A 15,978-nucleotide genomic window follows, 5' to 3' on the forward strand; every position below is an offset into this window, starting at 1 on the left:
AATCCAAATCAAGCAACTCACCCTTACATTTTCCAGGGCCAATTTATCTGCAACGCTGACGATCAGGCTGCGGTTTTGTTCTCCCCGGCTTGGGATTCCATAACAGCTAAGACTCATTTGGAAACCTTTGCTCTGACATAAATTTGCAAATTCCCATTGATTTGCATCTGGCCTCACTATTTCCAATTGCAAGTATGGTGGAAAATATTTGGGACACTGGGGTCTTGTTGTGGGATCCCATACCTAGGAAAAGTTAGTTTTTGGACTACCCTCCTCTAGTCCATGAGCCACAATAGTTTAATTGATTATTGATTATTCCTAACCTGTTGACTGAACCAACTGTTAACTAACAACTCAACTCAATATATCCACTCTAGTTGGATTTAACAATAGGATTTCAGCCCTGACCTCCATGCTGTTTGCAAGATTCTGGGTGCTGTTGTCCAAACATTACCTTTCAATGCTCTGCTTCCTTCTTTCTTCCCATCTTATTTCTTCTCTCTCATGTCCTCCATGATCCCTCTGAACAGTCCTCCCTTTGCCCATTTTTCCTCACTGCAAAACCATGGCCATTCCATGGACTTTGGCAGAAAAGTGTTCTGTACGATGGGCAAACACTCTACATTTCCCCCTAATGCTCCGTTGAACTGGACCATTTTCCATTGTTCCCATTTTTATTTCCAAATTTAGTGGTGACGGAGCAGGGCAAGGCTGCCGTCAATACTCAAACCCAAGGGTAGGCAACCTTTTTGAGCCGGGGGCCGGGTTGCTGTCCCTCAGACAACTGGGGGGCCAAACTCAAAATGGTGCCCAGAGCAGTGCGGAAGCTGTGGCGGGGCGGCAATTGGCAGCAGGACCGGGCTGGGGCCGGTCCCAAGGCCTCGCTGGGCCAGATCTGGCCCGCGGGCCGTAGGTTGCCGACCCCTGCTCAAACCACTACACAAGCCTAACTCTTGTTAGTTTTTTTAAATTTTAAAACCTTGACTTCTTCAGTCCACTGAACTGTGGTGGGAGATACAGAGGGGATACAGATGGGGAGAAAGGAGTGCCGAGACGCCAACCATTTGTGCCCCACATGGAGGCTGCAGCAACCGCTCCCGGAAGTTTCTTTTTAGGGCACACGCTGGGCATGCCATGATGATGTCCGTGCAGCACCATGCCATTTGGACGTGGTGCCACATCATCATGGCAGCCCCTGTATGGATGGGGGCAAGCCAAGATGGCACCTGGAGAGCATGGAGCATGCAGATGATCCGCTCTCCTGAGCCCTAATTTCAGCCTCAGACTGGTGTTTTGCCCCAGTCTGTACTGGGTAACAGTCTCCTTTCTTCCATGTCATGGATTCCTCAAGTCTCACAAGAAAGCATGAAGTGCCAAAGTGAGGCACCTCATCGGTCAATCCTTGGACCACATGATATTCCTCTTTCACCACTTAATGAATCCACATGATATTCCTCTTCCACCATTTAATGAATCCTTGGACCACATGATATTCCTCTTCCACCATTTAGTGCATCCATTTAATTTAACTATTAAATTTGCACTGTGGTCAATGATCACAATGGAACTATTAATTGATTGATAACTATTAAATCAATGACAATTTTCAAACTAACATCACAAAAGGAGTGAAGGCATCTCCTGTACAATTTGCATGTAACAAGCTGCGCCTTCATAACTGAAATTAATTTAATTAAGAACAACTTGTTATTTTAACTTGATATACAGAATCAACAGACTATGAAAAGTTGTTCAACTACTTGTTGGAAAAGGAATTTTAACCATTTAGTTTCCAGTTCAGACTGAGCATGACTGGATGCATGCAATAAAAAATACAGAATATGACATTCACGGCACTTTCCCATTCTTTTCATACATGCCTTTCCAATTTCAGCAGCCCCAGGGGAAAATTTTGGGTTATATCTGTTACCGAAACACTTCGGAATAATGCCTCTCTGCTGTAGCTATTGCTGCCTCTTTCAAGAAAAATATGGGACATTTGCTTCATAGGGAAAGTGTAAACTAGATAAGTGCATTACTCAGAGTGGCAGTGGTTGTTCCAAAGGGATTTCGGAGGATGCAATAATACATATTTCTCTCTTGCTTGCTGCAGTGATGTTGGGGTGCATAATGGCCTTGTTTGGCTTTGGCAGAAGCCATTGACAAAACAATGTGTTTCTGGTAGGGATGTGAATGTTTGTTCCTCTTGCTTCCAACTGCGATTGAGGCAAATAATGCATTTCTTCATCTCTGTGCTTTTCAAAAAAGCAAGAATTTAAAAGATATTCCTTTTGACACATACAAACACACATACAAAAAACTCCCATCCTGGCTTGGTTTATTATATAAAAACCTTGCAGAAAATCAGGATACAATAATGCGATGTATACAATAAATACTGCACCAACATGCACACATGGCCTTCAGGTTTCCCAGCATTTCCCAGCAAGAAACCCTTCAAATGTGAAGTTGTTCATGGCCAGCATCCATAGTTTTTTGTGGGTTTTTAGAGCTATGTGGCCACGTTCTAGAAAAGTTTATTCTGGATGTTTTGTCAGCATCTGTGGCTGGCATCTTCATACAATGCATTCTCTGAAGATGCCAGCCACAGATGCTGGTGAACCGCCAGGAATAAACTCTTCTTGAACATGGCCACATAGCCTGAAAAACCCACAAAAAACTATAAATCCTTCAAATTTCCCATATATATGATCAGAGCAAAGGCTGCATCCTCACTGCAGAGATAATCCGTTTTAAGTGCTGGCAGGGCACCAAAATGGAGGCAAGTGGAGAACTAGCTAAAGCATGCTTGGTCCAGTTATGGAACTGAGTTTAGAACTTCTCCTTCTTAAACTGGACTAAAGAAAGGACAGAGAAAAGGACAAACTATAGTTCAGGAACAAAATTTGAGTATTTCCTCTCCACTTTTCTTTGGGGATGCACTCCCTCTTTTGTTAAAGCATTCAACCTGTCTCCATTTTCTAACTGCAGCTCTAGTTTCAAGTTTGGAAATCCAGCCGGTATTTAAAAATATATATAGCTCTTCTTGTAATGGGGGAAAGCAAATCAATAATTTAACTTTACCACTTTTCCACAATGCAAAAACCGTTCTAGGTTTTAATTTAAAGAGAAATATGAAATGGGGATCCCATCACCCTGCGGGGTTTATTAGCTTCCCCATTAAATGTTCCAGACGCATAATTGGTTGCAATTTGGCACCTGAAAAAAGGGACCAAGTTTTCACGCTGTCCAAAAAAATTGCTGGCATTTCTCACATTTGTAAAGGAATAACAACAATAATAAAAAGTTCTACATTCCGTAGTACGATCCAAACTACACACGCGTTGCTTTCGGAAGCGCTCCCAACGTATGGAAATCTCTCCCAAGAAATCAATTTGGCATTTGGCAATGATGGCTGAATTTCAAGATATTGTCCAACTCCTTCGCTCTTTAGAAGTCTGGGACTAAAGCAGCAGAAAAATGCCTGCAGCTCAGAAGTGGATCATAGGCTTTCCCTTGAGGTCCAAAACACACTGCAGAAATAACCCAGTTTGAGTCTGCTTTAACTGCCCTGGCTCAATGCTGGGGAGTTCTAGGAACTGTAGTTTTGCAAGACATTTAGCTTTCTCTGTGAGAGAGCTGTAGTGCCACAATAAACTACCATTCTCAGGATGTCCTCGCAATGAGCCAGGGCACTTAAAGCAGTCTCAAACTGGATTATTTCTGCAGTGTGTTTTGGACCTGTGAAGCAAATAGGAGGTCAGGATGGATCCTTCCAAAGTTCTTCTTTCCTAGGAGCAAGACTCGCACCCGGCACTCAAGGCACATTTGATTCTCAAAGGGGAAAAGGACAGCAAATGTGTTAAATTATGGGCTTGCTTGAGGACGCAATGGAAATGCTGGAAGATCTCCCTCCCTTAATTTCAACACAATGGACAAATGCAAGGCTTAATTTCAATGCCTATTCAGTCAAGGTTTTGTGGTTAGTCATGTACAACATTAAGCCCTTGTCTTGCCCAGAGTTCTATAAATATCTTGCAAGCCAACAAGGCATTTTAACAAAGGTAAGCACACCAGAAAAAATAATAAAATATGTACTATATAAATATATCTGCACTACAGAAATAATCCAGTTTGACACTACTTTAACTGCCACGGCTCAGTGCTATGCAATTTGGGAACCGTAGTTTGTTGTGGCACCAGAGCTCTCTGACAGAGGAAGTTAAATGTCTTGCAGATTAATAGAAAAAAATAATAATAATAATGTAAAATTTATAGAAGATAGTTTCGGATATTAGACACTTGGAAATGTAAGATTAGGATTGATAAAGGGTAATGGTTGATTCACATATTGTTTAATATTCTGGAATTGAATTTAATGCTTATGTGTAGGTAAGTTTGTTTGTCTGTTTTGTTTTAATTAATAAAATTTATTTTAATATATATATGTGTGTGTGTGTGTGTGAACGTGAACTAAAACTCCCAGAATTCCATAGCATTGGGCCTTGGCCGTTAATGTGGTGTCAAACTGGATTATTTCTGCATGCAGCCATAGATGTAATGAAGCCATATGAAATGAATCTATATTTCTGCTAGTGCTTTTAGCATTCGTTTTGTAATGGCTTACATTTTCCTTGAATGTTCCACGTTTTACGGTGTACATCCTACATCTGGGTGACCAGGGATTATGGAATGTGTATTCCCCCAAAATAACGCTTTTCAAAACTTGAGTCTGCTGTGTCCAAACATTTGAACAGGTACCTTTTCTGGCAGTAATTTAATAAAATCTAATTTAGATTGGTCATCTGTGATGAATATTCGGCTTCAGCAGAAGTACCAGTTTTTGAGGGCAGATCCAATTTTGGTATGGTTCCATTGAATCCTTGCCAGCATTTTTATTTCTTTTACAAAAGGTTTCTATGCTTCTGTGACTGTATTTTTCTTTAAGAACCAAGAAACTATATTAGGAACTATTAAAATAAAATAAGAATTAAACCTTCCATAGATGTGTTCCATATTAAAAAAAAAATTCTTTCCTTGGCCAGGCCAAGAAAATAAAGCTTGCCAAGTAGATCTGTATTGCAGGTGTTCAAATTAAAACGCATTAAGTAGAACGGCAACCTGATGACTGTAAGTTATTGTCCAAGGCCATTTACCCATCCTCCTTTCCTTCTAACAATATATGGGCCCTGACAGAGTCATTGCCGTGTTAGTAATACACGACTCACTACATCAGTAATAATGTTGGGAAGAAAGAGGGATTTAACTCTAAAATCAAGACCAAATTCCTATGTCGAGGAAAAGGAGCGTCAATGGATTCTCACAAGTTAATACAACCATTGAGCAATGCTACCTCATTGGTGAATTATGAAATTCAGCAAATGCATATGCTGGTCCGGCCCCATCTGGAATACTGTGTCCAGTTCTGGGCACCACAATTCAAAAAGGATGCTGAGAAACTGGAGCCATGTGTCCAAAGGAGGGTGACTAAATCTGGAAACCATGAAGCCCTATGACGAAAAACTTAGGGAGCTGGGGATGTTTAGCCTGGAGAAGAGAAGGTTAAGAGGGGATATGATAGCCCTGTTTAAATATTGGAAGGGATGTCATATTCAGGAGGGAGCAAGCTTGTTTTCTGCTGCTCCAGAGAACAGGACCCAGAGCAATGAATGCAAGCTCCAGGAAAAGAGATTCCAGCTCAACATTAGGAGGAACTTCCTGACAGTAAGGGCTGTTTGACAGTGGAACAAACTCCTTCCTCAGAGATTTTGGTGGAGTCTCCTTCCTTGGAGGTCTTTAAGGAGAGGCTGGATGGCCATCTGTTGGGGATGCCTTGACTGAGAGTTCCTGCATGGCAGAATGGGGTTGGTCTGGATGGCCCTTGCGGTCTCTTCCAACTCAACGATTCTATGATTCTATGAAAGCTTAATGTACATTAGTATGCATAATGTCCTATAAATATGTGCCACATGAGACAGAAAAGTTCAACTACTTCCACAGGAGAGTTTACATATATGTAAAACAGGATTTTGACTATTGTCTAGGATTGACTGAGATAATCTGGGAGTTTTAGGCCAATAAAGTAACATTTCGAACTGCTCAGGAAGAGAGGGGTACTAAGAAAGAGGATAGCACAAGAGAACAGGGTATCCTCATCCACCATTAGTGATGGCTTTTCTATTGCTGCTTTGGACCCAATTTACCATTCTCATGTGGCTCTATGAAGAAGTGTGACTCTCAATGAGGACAGGAAAGGTTCCTCTTTGATTTAGGGGGCACATGCTTTTGACTTTGTTGGGTGGTGCCCTGCTCAGAACTTACTTATGCTTTGGCACTGCTGGACCAACTTTGAAGAAGAACCATGGGAAGGACGTTCTGGCCAGATGGATTTAGATTTCCATAGGCAGGAAGCTGGTCTGAAGAAGAACCTGAGGTGTCAGGACTATGGATGCATTAAAGGCACAAAGCAGCTATCCAGTATGGTTATTCCACCTCTGGCCAAACATCTACTGAGTTCCTCATAAGCCTTATAACCTCCTATGGCCTCCTCAGGTCCTTCTTTTGATGAGGAACTTCCCAAACTCATATCTAAATAGTAGGCCATTCATTCATAGTTGGCTGCACTAATCTCTAAATGCTTTTCTGTTGTCTTTGTTTTCAAATCATGATCAGAAACAACCACATAATCGACTTGGCTATGTGTATGTGTAAGAGTGTAGATATAAACATAATTGTCACATTTATGCCTCCCTCCACTCCTTTCTTACAGCATTGCGGAGTCGATCGGGACGGTCCATTATCAATGGGAACTGGGCAATTGATCGACCTGGGAGATATGAGGGAGGAGGAACCATGTTCACCTACAAACGCCCCAATGAAATCTCAAGTACTGCCGGGGAGTCCTTTTTAGCCGATGGCCCAACCAACGAAGTCTTGGATGTCTATGTAAGATGAAAATATTTGGCATAATAATATTGTTTTCTCTTAACCAGGGTTCTATTCTATCCTTTCTCACTATACTTTAATAAAGGATAAATATAGGTTGGTCAATAAATTAAATCAGCTAAATTGGAGGGAAGACCAGCAGGAAAGGATGCTGGTCATTTCTTGTTCATAACTTAAAAACATTTTCAATGAGGTTTCTTGACCTTTTCTTTTCAAGGAAGAGAAAATTGGTGGATTATTTTTAACTCCCTGTGTGAGTGGGCTGCTGGTGTTGCAATTTCCCTCTAGTCCAAATTTAAAATCTGAGCCATAAAGAATTCAGAGGTTCTGGGCTGAGAATTCATATTGAGATTGTGATTTGCAAATCTCTAGAAGTGGAGGTATGCCTTAAACATGCCATACAACCTTTATGTTTGATAACAGCATTGTGCAACTGAATGCAAGACACCAAAAGTGCAACTGATTGCACGGCCAAATGCGCTTCCATGTGCAATGAGTCTCCACAAACAACACACATCTGCATGCGTAGTGATACCATTTGAGTAAGTCTGCTTCCACAACCTTGGATTAAATGTGAACATTCCACATTGGACAAAAGTGTGTCCAAACCTTTTCTAGGGGAACTTGTGCATGTATAAGACACCAACAGGCGTCCAGCCATGATGGATTAGAAGCTCTCAAGTCTCACCTAAGTATGAATGTAGAAGTTTCTGTGATATACCTCTTGCCATTTTTTTGCTGTGGAAAAGATGACTGCTTTCTTTTCTTTTTTAGATGATTCATCAGCAGCCTAATCCAGGTATACATTATGAGTACATCATACCGGGGCCCAATGTCATTAGCCCTCAGGTGCCTCTTCATAGACGTCCAGGTAAGACAGCCTGTTTCTCCATCAAATTATTGCCTTTGTTGTTGTGTGCATTCAAGTCATTTTTGACTCACAGTGACCCTAAGGCAAATGTATCATGGGGTAGCCATGGCTTTAGCATCCCTCCTATGGCAACCAAACAGAAGACAGTGGCGCATGGTATCTGGCTAATTTTTGAAGGCCACAAAGCAGTAGCCAGCTGCTATGCACTGTTGCCTCTTCTTTAAGCAACATGCTAAGAATGTTAAAATGTCCATTGCTGTTACCTTCTTTCCTTCCTACTTATGGAGCAAGAAACCTATGGGGGTGACACTACTGCTTCCTCCTTCTCCTGTGTGTGTTTGGGTGGATGAAGGGAGGGAGAACTTGCAGGAAGCTTTGCAGAAGGGACCTCCTGGGGTGATGATGGTGATGATAGTACCCAATGTGCAGATATTTCACAGAGTGGGAGGAGGGCCTGATTGAGTGTCACCCGGTGTGGTTGCATCCCCACACTTCCCAATCAGTTGCACTAGGGGAGAGCTGGTAAGAGAGACTTACCTGCTCTCCCCCTTTATCTGTAGCCCCCTGTTCATACATGCCCAGTAAAGGTTTCTGAGGCAGCTGCTGTCTACCTTGCCTGTTGCAAGCAATCACATGTGGCTACGGTAGAATCTGCTGGAGAAGACTCCCATTCTTAGCGATAGCAATAACATTTACATTTCTATACCTCTTCATAGTGAACTCAACACTCTCTAAGCGGTTTACAAGCTGTAAACAATTGATCCCATCAAGCTGGGTCCTCATTTTACCAACCTACAAAAGGATGGAAGGTTGAGTCAACCTTGGAGCCCTCTGAGATCGAACTCACAATCTCGGGCTGCAAGTTTGATCCCAGGGCTCCAAGGCTCACTTAGCCTTCCACCCTTTTGTAGGTCGGTAAAATGAGTACCCTCATTCCCAGCTCATGCTTTCTTTATGGCACAGTTTACAGCAGATACATTGCTGCAACCTGAGAGCAAAAGTATTTTTGCCAACCCTCCTTCATCCTCCTCCCAGTACCAATGCAATGTTAAAATGCACACACAGCCCTTCCAGCTTGACAGAAAGCAAGCAAGAAAATTGGGGCCAGGAGATGAGGAAAGGAGATTCATTGTCAAAGGGTTTATTGGCTGAAGTATATCTGTAGATCCATTACAGGTATTACCTCTTGAAATGCACTTCTAAACTTGCATAAGCATCCCAAGCCACTGGGGAGGATTTTGCCATGCCTCGTTCCAATTGGTTCATAGTTGAGAGAGAAAACGCTTATTCTTTTAGTTTGTGATTGTCTCCGTTCCCACAGGGGAGCCATTCAATGGCCAGCTGGATGTGACGGAGAGTGTGAATTATGAGGAAGAGACTTTGCACAGGGAGACAGGGACTCACATGGGTCAGCCTGTGGGGAGCTTCCCAGTTCTCCAGCCTGGAAGATTTCCTTCCCATCCACCAGACAACCAGGTGCCTGCTGGACAGCCACCTCGACGCAGCCGGGAATACAACTGGAAGCAGATTGGAACAACCGAATGCAGCGCCACGTGTGGGAAAGGTAGGCGGTTTTGCGGTGCATGTGCAGTTGACACATATATGTGACCCTGGGGAGACCCAGTATGCCAAAAGCAAAAACATGTAGCAGGGGAGAAGAATTTAGTAACTGTGTTGTCGTAGTCTCCAACCGAGGGAAAAACAAACAGAACCAAAATCTGTCGGGAGCCAAGCCTATAAAGAGCAATAAAGCATGGGGTATCCATCCATTAAAAGTAAAAGAGAGCATTTATTCATGGAAAAAGAGGAAATGTCATTTGCAGTGGCAATGGAGAGAAGCATGTAATAAGCATTCCCGACGGCCATCTTTATGAGGGAAGGACCGTAGTTCGTCGGGATGCATTAGGGATGTAAATCTTGGTTAATTTCATTCTGGTAGGCATGAATGAAGAACTTAATTTGTTTGCTTTCTTCTGCAAGGAAGTACTCAAAAACTGCAAAGCTTTGGGGAACCATTCACAATTAAGGAGTTACTCTGGGCAAAAGAAACTTTTCAAAGTAGAGGCCAGAATTCTGTGCTACTTATGTAACTATCTTTGTTCCAAAACACAGTGCAGAAATAATTCCTGTTTGAGACCGCTTTAACTGCCTTGGCTCAGTGCTAGGAAATTCCAGGAGCTGTAGTTTTGTGAGACGTTTAGCCTTTCTATTTGCTTTGTGCAGACAGAAAAGACATTTTTTATGGAAGCCCCCCACAATGTGACAAATCTCACGGCAGTGGCATTGCGGAGTGTACCAAGGTGTCAAGATACTATTTTGTGTCGTGAGAAATGAGAATTTTTGTACATCTTTATGAACTAAGGTTGCAAAGAAAGCAAAAGAGAGGTTCAATGTAATTTACAGTGTGAATCTTTTAGGCCGGCATAATGTATTCTTCCCTACCAAGACCTGCAAAATTATTTTGCAGTCTGCAGCTCCCAAAATCCTTCAGCCAGTCTGTTCAATGGCTATGCTGACTTGAGGATTCTGGGAGATACGGTCTTTTCAAAAATGTTTTTTCAAGGTGATTTTTTTCTTTCATTTCTTCATTTTAATGAGAAAGCTTGTGGTGTTCTTCATGGTGTCCACCAACTCACAGCTGCCATTCCAGAAGATGATGTGGTTTAGTGGGGGCAACAGCATCAGCTGCATGAAAATATGGCCAATGTAGGGACCAAGCTCACACAATATCTGCCCAAACCTGAGCCAAACATTTTCCTTCTGAGACTCTTTAGCTTAGACCTAGGTCATTCTGAACACAGTGATTTATAGAAACCTATTTTCAAAAACAGTTTTCTTCTCCTTACACTTGGGACGGGAAGAAAAAAAATATCTGAGCTATTAATATTGGCCAAGTTACCTTCCCTCTTTGCTTTGCATTTGTATTGGCAAAGAGTCTGATTCTTCAACCGAGGCATCACAACTAGGAAAACTCACCCCAGCTGGTAAGGGCAGTGCAAATGCCCCCACCCTTCTCCTCTTGCCAAATGCAACATGCTCTAGCCATTTATAACCTCTGGAAACAATGAAAATGGCCAAGAATTCTTCAAAGGATCCAGTGGGAGCTGGACATTTTAATAATAAAAAAAAAACCCACCTCCTTCCTCCCCGCTGCCAGGCTGCAGCTTTTAATCACAACCCCAAATGCCCGGCCCGCATTACGAACAGGAATGTAAGCAGCTACAAAAATGCAGCTTGGAAAGAAGCAGAACATTCGTCGCTTCAATAAAGGGGCAGGCGCTTTGAGAAAGAGAGCCAACTAAGAACTGCCAAACTCATCCGGTTGCCAAAAGTGACATGGGTTGTGGGGAGGAAACCCTACCAGGAGAATTAAAGATGGCCCTAAAAATCTGAGGATGATAATTTAGCTTTCGTGACACTGAATTGCATTTGGGAGAAATACGGGATATAAGTACAATAAGTAAGTAAATAAATAGTTTGTGAAGTTGAAGTCTTTCATGGCTGGCATCCATAGATTTTTGTGGGGTTTTCAGGCTATGTGGCCATGTTCTAGAAGAGTTTATTCCTGACGTTTCGCCAACATCTGTGGATGGCATCTTCAGAGAAATAAATAGTCTAGTAATGCCCAGGAGCTCTTTCTCTATTCCACCTCTACCATCCCAAGCAAAATCCTGCCACTTCATTGGAAACTGAGGTCTACCCTATAAACCTCAAAAGATGGCACTGGGATGTTACTTGAAGCTTAACTCATATTGGTTACTCCCAACTAGAGTTGATTCATTGAATCAATTGCTGAATGGTGATTCAACATGTGGGTAATTCTCATTCATAAATAGGCTGATTTAAGGATGGAAAGGATATTTGGAAATAGTCAGAAAATGTTTGAAAAAGCATGTACCCCATTGAGAAGAATCCTGGACTGATAAAAATCTTCACCGTTCGAGACCTATTCTGTACAAAATGCCCACATAGGGGTTTTTGTGTGTGCAGAAAACAGCATTTTTTTGGTGCAGGAAAACACATTTTATGCATTTCTACATGGACATAGCATTTTCTGCCTAGAAAAAGCTGTTTCCTGTGCAGAAAAAGTTGTTTTCAGAGCAAATCAGCCATGTGCAGATTTGGTAAGGAATGCCCCACTTTTGCAGTGTTTTCTGTACAGGAAACAGGTTTTTGTTTTGCTGTGCTGAAAATAATCTTTCTGTGTAGAAATATTTTGCAACTAATATTTTGCAAAATGTTCTGAGAAAACTCTCTACAGAAGAAATCCCAATTTGAGAATGGGCTTTGAAACCTGTACGAGATTCAAAGTCCATCTTGCAAAAGTTGTAATTTTCACCTCTTAGCTCGAGTGCATTGCAAATAAATGGGCACCATCACACTTCAGATGCTTTCCTGCCTCGGGAGAACCGTGGGATTATTATCAAAATATACTTTAGAGTTGGTGCGATTCCAGCCATGTGTCATATTTTGATTGGGAAGATTATCCAACTTGATCCAAGTTCCAGCCCTGGAGATATTGGCAAGGAAGAGAGCCCTCTCTGGTTTAAATTCAGAAAGCGGATTTATTCCAGGGCTCACGGAGGGAAATTACAAAACTCCCCGCTGAGCTTTGCAAAAAGAGGATCAGTTCTCTGACATGATCTAGTGATACAGCTGAGTCCTGAAGGCTGGGGAAAGTTTTCCACCACAGGGGAAGCACATCGTCTTTTGACCCTTGGACTCAGTTCAGATGGATTTGTTTGAGCCATAGGGCATCACAAAAGGTGCGTCAAAATACAAATCGAATAGGAGGGGAAAAAGAGAGAAGGAAGCTTTGTAACTCAGGCTGCATCCAAACTGCAGAAATAATCTATCTTGGCACCACTTTAACTGGGACTTGTGGTGTAGTGTGGCACTAGAGTTCATTTGTCTTTAAAGCCAGTGTGGTCTAGTGGTTTGAGCATTGGACCTGGACTCTGGAGACCAGGATTCGAATCCCAGCTCAGCCATGTAAACCCACTGGTGACTTTGGGCAAGTTACACTCTCTCAGCCTCAGAGGATGGCAATGGCAACCCCCTTCTCAAGAAACTTGCCAGGAAAAATCCATGATAAGTTCACCTTAAGTTGTCAATGTCTTGGAGGCACACATCCACAACAATGGCATTCACAGAACTCTCCCCCAGCCCAACATTTCAGATGTTGTAAGTCTTCTATTTGCTTTCTTTGTGGTCCAGTTTTCAAACCCTTTCACAGCAAATGGAAAGAAGATTTTGTACAATTTTGACTTTGGTACTTAATGGTGTATCTGGATCCCGCCTTGCAGAAACGATCCAACATGATGAGCCATTGGCACGGATTTTTACTGCCCCATCTTTCAATATGTGTTTAATGTTTCTACAGTGATTAAATGTAATGTGTCTGCTGTTATGCACAGTGCGTCATAAAACATTTACTTCGAGGAGTAACATTTTAGATGGCCCGCTGCTGTTTTTACTTATGTAGCTCCAGCGGGCATCATGTCCATTGATGGCTCTGTCACGGCCCATCAGTGATTAAATGTGTCTGCGGTTAAATGATTTTTCTGATGATTCTGAGTTTTAAATATATGTAATTGTTTTTTTTTTTTGTGATCACTCCAGGCTCACAGTATCCCATCTTCCACTGCGTAAACAGAAACACACATGAGGAGGTCTCTGAGAGCTACTGCGACACTGGTACCAAGCCCAGTCCAGAAGAAGAACCCTGCAATATCTTCCCTTGCCCAGCCTTGTAAGATAACAATGTCCAAAATATGTTGTTGTTATTGTTTCATTGTTATTTATTCATTAATGTCTTGCTGTCACCTGTCGACTAAACTGCCATGGCGCCATCCTATGAAATCTTGGGATTTGTAGTTTGGGGATGTACGAGAAGAGTTTTCCATCTGAGAATGTTAAATTCCTGACCCTAAACTGCCAATCCTATGCTTCCATGCGATGGAAGCAGGGCTGTTAAAGTGGAATCATAGCACTATAACTGGGAATGAAAATAGGCCCCAGGTTCTATTTATGCCATATGCAGGGAAGGGGGGAAACTGGATGATAATCTCATGGTTTTCTTCTCCTTCCCACCCTGCATGGTCTCTCAGCTGGGATATTGGTGAGTGGTCAGAATGCAGTAAGTCCTGCGGCCTTGGAATGCAGCACCGCCAAGTCCTGTGCCGGCAGATCTACGCCAACCGCACCCTCACGGTCCAGCCCCACCGTTGCAACCACCTGGAGAAACCGGAGACAACAAGTACGTGCCAGCTGAAGATCTGCAGCGAATGGCAAATTCGGACAGAGTGGACATCGGTAAACAGGAATGAGTTGTAGCAACAATGGCGACAAAAATACCCGACAGGTTTAAGGGTTTTGGTTTTCCCCCCGGGGCTATGACTGTGGCTTCTCTGGAAGGTTACCACTGCACCAGCCCTGACTCTGTGGCATGGCATGTTGTCCATTGTTTGTGCTCCATGAAGAAGGGAGGTTCTTAAAGTTGCAGAAGGATACATTCATTTAGGGAAGCATCCATTCATTTACAGAAGGTCATCATCACCAAGGCAGGCCAGAATCCTATCAATAGTCCCAACTGAAGTAGACCTGTTGAACCAATGAGATTGATGTTCTCACCATTTCAATTGTCGTTTCAATGGGTCTATTCTACCTGGGACTACTCATAGGAGGGATGGGACTCATGTGGGCCACCAAATGTTGTTGAACTGTGATTTTCAGCATTCACTACCATTGATTAAATTGACTGGGTCTTCTGAGAGCTGCAGTCCAAGGACATCTGAAGAGTCACATGATTCTCACCCCTAACCAATAAGATTCAAGTCTCTTTGTCTAGAATGTCCTAGAAAAACACTGGATATACTTTGGGCTGGAATCATCATATCATGGAATTGCCAGGTAGATGGTTAAAATGTGTCCCCCGTGCCACGTGGCGCAGCCACCATGACTGCAAGTCACTCATTCTGAAGTCTGAACAAGTTACCCAGCCATGTGATGTATATGTGATCAGCTGCCTGACACTGGAACAGAGGGCCTTTCCAACTTTTCACCTCCCACGCACAGCAAAGAACAAGTGGCCATATTGTGCATGGTCAACCCAAATGTCTTCTTTTTTTCCTTCTCTTAGTGTTCAGTACCATGTGGAGTAGGTCAGCGGACCCGAGATGTAAAGTGTGTCAGCAACCTTGGAGATGTTGTCGACGATGAGGAATGTAACATGAAGCTACGTCCAAATGACATTGAGAATTGTGACATGGGACCCTGTGCCAAGAGTTGGTTTCTTACTGAATGGAGTGACCGGGTAAGCTTTATTATTCTTACGTTCTAGTTCAAGGAGAATGATAATGCCTCAGTTTCGATCAACTGTCTCAAATTCTGAAGGTTCCAGGCGAAGTCCCTGGAATCTTAAGTTAAAACAAGAACTGGGAAAAGTGTGACCCTGGTGTGATATATGGACCACAGGTTGGTTTTTTAATGGTCTTTGACTCCTCCAGACTCCTTGGAACAACAGCAATGAAAAGTCCTCCTTATCCTCATCCACCTCTCTTCCTTTACAGTATTTATCTCCCATGATATAACTGAGGATCTCAGGAGAGCACACAATAACATCAGCTTAAATGGTTGTTTTAATTTGGAGCAATATAAATAATATAAAAATTCAAAGCATATTAAGCTATTTAACACTCCAAACAAGACAACTTAAACCATGTGGAGGGTTACGTATGGAAACAGATGGACATTTTTGTCCAGTATGAAATATCCACATTGCTTTCAAAGTAACAGAAACGGAGTTGTACTTGGGGTTCCATTGTACATTAAAATACCCCATCGTGTGCATGTGAGTGAATGATATTGCCAACACATCCATGCATTGCACAGCAGAATGTATAACGCCATCTGTAGTGATCTGCACTATACAGCCCAGTGTAGGATCTTCGCCATTATCATCTGGATTGCATAGGGGGAATCTCATGGGAGATGAAAGTTGAGATGATATTCAGAGTCTTCCAGCTCTAGTTTTCATGCTTCTTGCATCCTGCCTGCTAGTAGTTGTGCTTTGCCAGAATCGCCTTGCTCCTCAAAGCTTGTTTGTCAAGGCAGAGGCTCAAAGGATCTAGTTGTAACAGCCGCCCATTTCTAATTTATAA

At 42.5% G+C, this 15,978-nt stretch overlaps 1 protein-coding gene across 2 annotated transcripts in view; it reads left to right on the forward strand.

Annotated features, from left to right (window-relative positions):
* Positions 1-15,978, forward strand: part of THSD4 (thrombospondin type 1 domain containing 4) — a 270,621-nt gene that overhangs the window by 229,442 nt on the left and 25,201 nt on the right. For both annotated transcript variants that reach the window (XM_042474927.1, XM_042474928.1), the window contains 6 exons: positions 6,770-6,945; positions 7,720-7,816; positions 9,138-9,380; positions 13,439-13,568; positions 13,927-14,131; positions 14,958-15,131. In XM_042474927.1, the coding sequence (XP_042330861.1) occupies positions 6,770-6,945; positions 7,720-7,816; positions 9,138-9,380; positions 13,439-13,568; positions 13,927-14,131; positions 14,958-15,131 (1,025 nt within the window). The remainder of the gene's footprint in view (positions 1-6,769; positions 6,946-7,719; positions 7,817-9,137; positions 9,381-13,438; positions 13,569-13,926; positions 14,132-14,957; positions 15,132-15,978) is intronic.

This window comes from Sceloporus undulatus, chromosome 6 (assembly GCF_019175285.1).
Source record: "Sceloporus undulatus isolate JIND9_A2432 ecotype Alabama chromosome 6, SceUnd_v1.1, whole genome shotgun sequence".
Classification (NCBI taxonomy): domain Eukaryota; kingdom Metazoa; phylum Chordata; class Lepidosauria; order Squamata; family Phrynosomatidae; genus Sceloporus; species Sceloporus undulatus.